At 41.6% G+C, this 8,933-nt stretch overlaps 1 protein-coding gene across 2 annotated transcripts; it reads left to right on the top strand.

Moving 5' to 3' along the window:
• Nucleotides 1-612: 612 nt before the first annotated feature.
• On the top strand, nt 613-8,862 carry ints13 (integrator complex subunit 13). 2 transcript variants are annotated; one of them, XM_084345458.1, is made up of 18 exons: nt 613-774; nt 1,738-1,988; nt 2,229-2,303; nt 2,533-2,735; nt 3,074-3,154; nt 3,305-3,395; nt 3,529-3,657; nt 3,980-4,003; nt 5,778-5,862; nt 6,086-6,178; nt 6,564-6,653; nt 6,753-6,931; nt 7,015-7,179; nt 7,367-7,521; nt 7,615-7,845; nt 7,938-8,068; nt 8,319-8,454; nt 8,611-8,862. In XM_084345458.1, exons 1-18 carry the CDS (start codon nt 771-773, stop codon nt 8,645-8,647), a joined length of 2,160 nt encoding a protein of 719 aa, XP_084201584.1. In that variant the 5' UTR covers nt 613-770; the 3' UTR covers nt 8,648-8,862. The 2 variants fall into 2 exon arrangements, with proteins under 2 accessions (XP_084201584.1, XP_084201585.1); XM_084345459.1 differs by lacking the exon at nt 3,980-4,003.
• Nucleotides 8,863-8,933: the final 71 nt, after the last annotated feature.

Below are 8,933 nucleotides of genomic sequence, written 5' to 3' on the forward strand. Positions count from 1 at the left end.
CCACTTCACATTCCTGAAGTTGCCTTAGCGTTGTAGTTCATTTAACAGTATGTGTATTTGTGTGTTTGAAACAATCAGGGATCATCCCTCACTTTCCGCATATGTTTACTCTACTTTGGAGGTGTTGTTGTTAAGTTGGCATCAGTGCTTCTCACGTTGCTCCGGTACTTCATTTAAAAAGCGCCAACTTAAAGAGAAAAGTCCACCATTATCGGATATTAAGCGGCGGGTAGTTACTTCAAATACATTTTTGTAATCGCACAGGTGTCTGCTGTCTATCGGCTAAGATAATATTTTCCCCCGAGGTGAAGCCAACGTTCAAATTCACAATCTAGTAATAATAGCTGGCACCGCAGAGAAGACCTGAACGAACTGGTGTGTGGGGAAAAGTTCCCGGTTGGTTTTAGGCAACAACATTTAATAATTCAAGGCGGACAGAAGACATCTGAATGATAAATAAATATCTTTAAAGTTTCAAGCCGTTGCTGTATAACAGGTAAAACATAAAGTTTTGGCTGTTTGCACAGATGTCCATATGTGGCTGCATGGCGGAACCACTTAACAGCGCGGCTCAGCCACCAGGGGAAGGAAAAAGGTGACGGAAAACCCCCGGACACATTTCCGCCAATAACAAACATGCTAGCCGTGACGGTTAAGTCGTTTGTGCTAGTCATTCCAAGTGTCTAAAAAGGAAAAAAGAAAAGAGGTGGCGATAATTTGGAAGTGTGATAAACAGAAAACATCCAGCTTAGTATTACACAAATGTCACGATGGGTAAGTGTTTACGTCGCTGGTAATAAACGTGAAACAGCAAACAAATGATTCCGGCTGGTGTTAGCTTAAAAGCTAAAGCGGCGGCCAGTGTCACGCTCATAAGCAAGCGGTCATCTTAGCTTGCTAACGATGTGGCGTTATTGGTTAATGGCATGTTTTTAGACTGACTGGCTCTTTTGTCTGGTAGTCAGATAGTTTAGTTAGAAGTCTAAACATGACACGAAGAGAGCAGACACTGTTTGCAGCCGGTTCAGATGATTTCCTGACCGGGAAACGTTCCGTTTATAGGCTTTTCTTCAGGAGAGTTAACATCAGGATAACATTAGCGGACAAACGGGCAATATTTACAAATGTTTAGCATGACAGCTTTATGTATATCAACGCATCTTCCTTTGTCAACCACCAGCAACAACGTCAAATATAATTCTATTACTTCCACAAGGGTCCCGTATTGTTATGATTTAGATATGACTACTCTCATATAACACTATACTATAACATACTGTGTAACATTGACTTTGTTTTGGTTTTGTGAGCTTATCTATTCTGTAAGGCTGTGTGCGTACATCCCATTTTTGGAAATTTAGGTTATCATACTGAATTATCTGTTTATTTTGAATCATTGTATATATATTATTTATATATATATATGTTGTGCTTTAAGATGTTGGTGGGAAGACATATCAGCATTTTGGTTTTGTTGCTGAGTATGTGATTAAATAACCCCAGATTGTTTTAAGCAGCTGATCTCACGCACTTTAATGAATGTCACTGAGATTTATATCAGCCTAAATCCTGCCAGCCGCTTTTCCCTTTGGAGAACACATGTATAGTAGAAGTAGATACTGTAAACTTAAGTTCTGCAGTTATAACTTAGTGAAGCAGAAAAGTAACATTTTTCAGTGTCAGTTTTCAAATTTACCCAGAGCTTAACCTCGGTGTACTTTTCTTTTTCCCTTACAGATCCTACCACAATACAGATTTCCAGGCCGAAGATGTTCTCAGTGTCTCACAAGACGGTCTTTGTGGTGGACCACTGTCCCTACATGTCAGAGTCAAGTCGCCAGCAGGTGGAGTGCGACGTGCTGACGAAGAGTCGAGCTCAAGGGGTCATTCCTTTGGCCCCCGTGTCAAAGTCCCTCTGGACCTGCGCTGTGGAGTGCTCCATGGAGTACTGCCGGATCCTCTACGATATTTATCCAAAGGACAAACTGGTTAGCTCCTTCTTCTTGTTTTTCATTTTTTAACTGGGACTGAGATGTTTTGCTCATTCAGTTCCTTCACAACTTAAGTGATGAAGCTAAAGTGTGAATTTGGACACTGTTAAAAATTATTTGAGGTTACAGAGGGGAAACCTAACTTATAGGCTTGAAAAGCTTTAATTAATGTATTTTCAGTGCACCAAGGACATCAACACTGCCATTAACATTTCCTGCCACCTCTTTATTTTGCAGGTAAATTACATTGTGAGTGATTCAGAGTTCCACATCTTGAACAGCTGGAGACGGGAAGATCAGAGCACTCATGAGGTAAACCACGGCCCGCAAGAACCCATTCGCAAAGTAACACGTAGGACTTGAATGCCAATATGATTGTTAATGCACAGTATGTCCTACAGTGACTATCATTGCATGTTCAAGCTGTGTTTTCAGCAGCTCCAACTTGCCAAATTTTGTGCGGCATTTCCAATAAGCGACCACATTTTTGCGGAAGTCTTCTTTGCAATATGATTATGAAGTTTCCTCTCCTCTCTGGCAGCTCATGTCAGCACTGGCAGCTGTTGGGCCACCCAACCCACGGGAGGACCCCGAGTGTTGCAGCATCCTGCACGGGCTGGTCGCTGCAGTGGAGGCGTTGTGCAAGATCACAGAGTTGCAGCACGAGAGGCGCACCACTCTGATGGACACAGCCGACAGAGTTTCCAATAGGGGGCGTATTATCTGCCTCACCAATGCTAAAAGGTAAACATTGTCATTAAAGGGACAGTTCACCCCAAAATCAAAAATACATATCTATCTAAGCTAGCTAACGTCACAGCTCAGCCGAGGTGTACGCCAGTTAATGTTTACATCCCTGGCTGTCACAAGCACAAGCTTTCGTCCATCAGTTGATGCAAACTTTCTACTGCGCAGTGATTTGTTTGAACCCTTTTATTTCACAAATCAATCAAAGAACTGGTGTTGGATTGTGGATCGTAGACTTCATTGAGCCTCTTGGTTGATAATTATAACAGAATGTCTTTGTATGTGTGCTATCATTTAAGACTGCTAATGCAGTACTCTGTGTTTTTATCGTACAGTGATACTCATGTGCGCATGTTGGAAGACTGCATCCAGGAAACCATATTAGAGCAAAACAAGCTGGCAGCAGGCTCAGACAGGTCAGTATCTAATGATATTTGAAGAAATGTGTCACTCAACTTGCATACACATGTGACACAGCATATTTATCATGGTATTTTTGCAGTGATTCTGAAGGTGACAAATGGCTCATAGATTTGTTTTCTTTCCTCTAACTCGTTTTGTTTCAGGCTAATGGCCATCCAACAGTGTGACCTGGTTCTAGTTCACATCTACCCACAGGGTGAGGACACACTGGTGTCTGACCGGCCGAAGAAAGAGGTGTGTGCTTACAGGGAAGACAACCACCATCATAGTTTTCACTCAGTTGGGTCATGAATACGCAGTGAATAAATCCAAAAAAGGAACGGTTAGCTGTATGTTCTCACTGCATCTTCCTCTCTTCTCGCCTCAGATCTCCCCTCTGCTCACCAGCGAGGTTCACAGTGTCCGTGCAGGGCGACACCTGGCCACCAAACTCAACATTCTGGTCCAGCAGCACTTTGACTTGGCCTCCACCACTATAACAAACATCCCCATGAAGGTAAGGGGCTCCTTGTCCTTCGCCTGGCCTTGCACATGCCTCGCCAAAAGTAGAACTCACATCAACTTTCAACTTTTTATTTGCTAGTACAACAATGTTGTCATGTGTAGAGTGCAGTGAACCATTCCCTCTTTTTTACTTGATTTATTGTTTGCTTTTATATTTTCTCTCACAGCCTTCACTCTTTATTTTCTTGCCTGCTTCCTCACTTCTAATCACTCGTGCAACTTTACACTCTCATCTTTTTTTGTTGATCTCATCTGCATGTTGATATGACTGTGAATCTGCTGCTGGTTTCATGCTGTATTTTCTGTTTTGCTAGCCCACATTAAATGTTTGCGACCAGGTTAGTACTCTTATCACACACACATGAAAGTGAGGAAGGGTCAGAGTTTACACCACGTAGTGTGCAGTGTATGTCTTTGGAGCTTTTACTGTTGCAACAGGCTTACAGTGTCATTCATGTAGTTTGATGTGACCGTTGGTCTACAGATTTGCTGGTCAGGCTCCAGTTAAGGACAGGCAACTCTGGTCTCATGTTGGACGCCCAGGGAATGCAGAATTTGGGGGATATTAATTTTTTTTAAAAATATAATTATATATTTACTATACTGACTAACCATTGGTTAAGTTGGTCAAGAAATCAACATTTTTTGGATGTTTTGAGGCTGCTTCCGCCAAATTCTAATTTTAAAATAAACTAAAATGCAGAAAATGAACGTTGCATTCAAGTGTTTTTATGTCCAAGCCTCTGTGACCAGCGTTGCCTCTTCTGAGTTATTAAGTACTGTCAGTGTCTGTCAGGTTGTTTACACCTTTAAAAGTTGTCCAAACTTTCCCCTGGTCTCTGTTTCCCATATCAGTTCCCACTCATCCCCCCTCTAGTGTCTTGGTGTGGTCCATTGTTGCTGTCTGGATATGTAGCTGATCTTTTTAAATGTTTCCACCTCCGGCTGTCCTAAAACAGCTATTTTTTACAAGTGTAGAAAGTTGTCAAATTCCTAGCTTGTTATTTAAAAAGTTTGTTTTGAGATTTGTGGTTGCCAGGACTCATTTATATGGAGGACTTAAAATGCCCAAATCAAAAAAGAAATAAACAAATAAATAAATGAATTACGATGCCATTAAATGCACAGACAATAAAATAGAAGGCATTAATTAATTTATAAAAATTTGACATACATTGATATTTCTGCTTTAATTTGCAACTGTATTTATTTACCTTTGTATTAATTCAACTATTTACTTACTTTCCCATTTAATTTATGATTTTTTTAAATTTTTTTCTATATTTACTGATTTATTTCTGTGTTTCTTTCTACTTTTCTTTAAATATTTCCTATGTTATGATAATGAGGGGCTTAAAAGTGGTTTGAAAACATTCAAAAATGTGCTTAAATTATCAACAAATTATGAAGAAATAACAGTTTTGAAGTTATGATTACTATGTATTGTGTTGCAGGGATATCTACTGAAGTTAGCGTGCTAACCAGTTAGCCGCAGCCCATCCCAGTTCAAAGCGCCTGTGTTAGAAGTGTAAACCCCAACCATCCCCTGGTGCTCTGAGCTCCCAGTTTGGATCGCTAGATGGATGGCTTACCGTCTGCCCCCTGTTTGTTTTGTGTATGAATTCAACAAGTAAAAGGAAATACAGGAATAAATAAGTTTGTGGAAAGAAATGCGGTGAAAATGCAAAGGATTTATTTATATAATGCCTACAATTAATTTTTTATTATACAATTTTATTTTTGGTGCATTTAATGGCATATTAATTTATTGGGCCATTTATTTATTTTCTTAATTTATTTTTGTTTTTAGCGGTTTTGGTCCTACATAGTTTTGGACTCAAGCCCAAACTGTACAAAGCTGGTTGTGTAAGATTGTAGAAGTGCAGGCTCAGTATTGCGTCAGGTACAGCCTCTGATGTGGATAGAAGAAAACATATTTGAGTCACCCAGAGAGCGAAGCTTTTTCTTTTACTTTGTCCATTATCATTTACCCTTCGGAACATGAAATCAGCAGTGTTAACGTGTGTTTGTGTATTTGTGTAGTAGTTCTGCTGATTTTAAGAGCTGACTCCATACTGACCTGAATTTGTTACTGTCTCTGGGGACGGACAGGAAGAGCAGCACGCCAACACATCAGCCAATTATGACGTTGAGCTCCTGCATCACAGAGACGCTCACCTGGAGTTCTTCAAGAGCGGTGGGTCTTAATAAATCAATCAAAATAAGTTTGCTTATGTGACGAGAACTACTGTGAAGAGCTCCAAACACAACTGCACAGAATAAAGCAGTATGTAAACTTGTTTCTGTAAAATTAATTGTGCTAGAAGTAGCTTTTACAGATTCTTCTTCTTTTTTTTATGTTTTAAAATTCATCAGTTATCAAAAATTAACAACTGATCTGTCCACTTTGTGTTGTGCAGGAGACTTGCATATGGCCGGCAGCAGCACTCGAGAAAATGGACTCAAAGAGACGATTACGCTGAAATGGTGCACTCCACGAACCAACAGCATAGGTGGGCAAGTTTTTATTTAATTACAAGGGTTTTAAACTTGAAACATAATTCAGGGGGAAATATTTCTCACGTTTCCTCCTTGTGAAGTGTTTTGAAGTAAGGCTGCAACTAAGGATTAGTTTCATTATTGATTTATCTGATGATTATTTTCTCACTTAATCATTTTCACTATGAGACGACAAAAAATAATGAGAAATGGTCGTTCCCTCAGGCAACAGTGATCTGTTTTAATGGCTTAATTTATTATGTAAATGTCCAAAACCCCAAAAGTATTCAGATGATGATGATTTAGGATGAGAAAATCATCAAATCCTGACATTTGAGAGGCTAAAAGCAGCACATTTTTGACATTTTTGCTTGTTCTGTTTGTTTTTTTCCTCCTCAGAACTGCATTACTGTACGGGAGCCTATCGCATCTCCCCAACAGACGTAAACAGTCGTCCCTCGTCATGTTTGACGAACTTTCTCCTTAACGGTAAGCTAGATAAACTCTATTTTATCTGTACTGTACCAGTTTCTTTGCCTTGAATCTGCGGACTAATTGTTGACTACCTCTCTTCTTCATGGACCACAGGGCGATCGGTGCTGCTGGAACAGCCGAGGAAATCGGGGTCAAAGGTCATCAGCCACATGCTCAGCAGCCACGGAGGCGAGATTTTTCTGCATGTGCTCAACAGCAATCGCTCCACCCTGGAGGACCCGCCATCCATTAGCGAGGGCTGCGGGGGCCGAGTGACGGACTACCGCATCACTGTACGTTCAACTCACCCCAGCTGTGTCGCAACATACATAAATAATCCTCAAATGGTGACTTAAGTGGTTTTTGTCTGTATTAGGACTTTGGTGAATTTATGAGGGAGAACCGGCTCACGCCGGTGTCAGAGTCCACCCACGATCCCTCGGGGAAGCTACCAGCTGAGAGGGCCAAAGCTCAGCTGGAGCGTCACACTCGATACTGGCCAATGATCATCTCTCAGACCACCATCTTCAACATGCAGGCGGTGAGCAGCATGCAGAGACACAAAGATTTCTATCATGTGAAAAATACATGAAAGATAATCTGCCTACTGGGTGTTTCTCTAGATTTAGGACCAGCCTGTTTCTAACATTTCGATGCCTCCATGTTGGCCCACGTCATGACTCTGCAGCTCATTTCTGTGTGTGTGTCTTCCTGTTTTCCTCCACTAGGTGGTTCCTTTAGCTAACCTGATAGTGAAAGAGACTTTGTCTGAAGAGGATGTTCTGACCTGCCAGAAGACAGTTTACAACCTGGTAGACATGGAGAGGAAGAACGACCCTCTTCCTATTTCCACTGTAGGATCCAGAGGCAAAGGACCCAAGCGGTATTTATTCCCGAACTTTTGACATCTTCGTGAAAATCACAATTTCTAAAAGTAAACAGCAGAGTCATTAACGTTTCTGTTGTTCATCCCCAGAGACGAACAGTATCGCATCATGTGGAACGAGCTGGAAACATTAGTGAAAACTCACGCCGGAGACACAGACAGACACCAGAGGGTACTGGACTGCATCATCGCCTGCCGCAGCAAACCTCCCGAGGAGGAGGAGAGGAAGAAGCGAGGGAGGAAGAGGGAGGATAGGGAAGACAAGGCGGAGAAAAACGGCAGCAAGGAAACAGAGGACAAAAGCTGGCAGGACTCGGAGAGGTGAGCAGTGCTCAGATTGCCCAATGTTAACAGCAAAATGAATCTTTACTGTGGTCACTAAACTTCTTGGTCTTTTTCTTTTCAACCTGAAGACTAAAGGGCTTGCTGGATAAAGACGATCAGGAGTCGGAGGTGATCAAGGATTCCCCGGACTCTCCGGAGCCGCTCAATAAGAAGCCACGCCTGTCCACAGAGGAGGTTCAGCCTCCAGAGAGGGCAAAAGGTGACAACTCTCATCATGTGTTCCCACGCTTAGAATAGAGCTCTCAAAGTCACGAGGGAATCATTGACAAACTGTTGGCTATGCCGTAAAATGTGTTATTTTCATTTTTTTAATAAATATTAGGCCTTAGTACATTAACACAACCTTGAAAAGCGTTGATAATTATCTGTGTGCTCAGACCAATAAGAGCTTATTCCATAAATGACCAACTGATGACATCTTCTGTTACGTTGTCTCACTGCTGCTTCAGGTCCCGTGTCGCTCCTCACCATGTGGACAAACCGCATCACTGCCGCCAATTCCAGGAAGCACCAAGAGTTCGTTGGAAGAGTGAGCTCCGTGAACAACAAGTTTGAGTTGTACCAGCAGCTCAAAGACGAGAACGGGTGTGTTACTGCCAAATACCAATCACCTGACACTCTGTTACACTGACTGTGTCAACATTCTTGAACACATACCTATCAGTCTTTTATGTTTCAAACAGGATAACATCTGAAAATTAACACCTTATACATCAAACTTGACTTTTTCCCTATTTACAGGATGGATGTTCATGAAAACGGCAAGGCCACCAGATGATGTTCCCATGGATTTACTGCTACACCCCCTGCCAAGGATGAGATTGTGGACCACAGTGTTTTTCAGACTTGGTTGTCACCCCACACTCCCAAAAACGAGGACATGAAATAAAACAGACAGTGAACTCTAACGAGCAATTTTTAATTTTTTTACCCATCATTTTGTAGATATGCTGTTCACATATTGTGTAACACAATAAAAGCTGTTAATAGAGAGTGTTGATGTTGGCGTGTGTATATTGCCTGCTCTGTGATTGGCTGCTGCGTTGACCTCGTGATCAGATCTC

The sequence above is a fragment of the Pagrus pagrus genome (assembly GCF_965226575.1).
Source record: "Pagrus pagrus genome assembly, chromosome: 23".
NCBI classification, from domain to species: Eukaryota; Metazoa; Chordata; class Actinopteri; order Spariformes; family Sparidae; genus Pagrus; species Pagrus pagrus.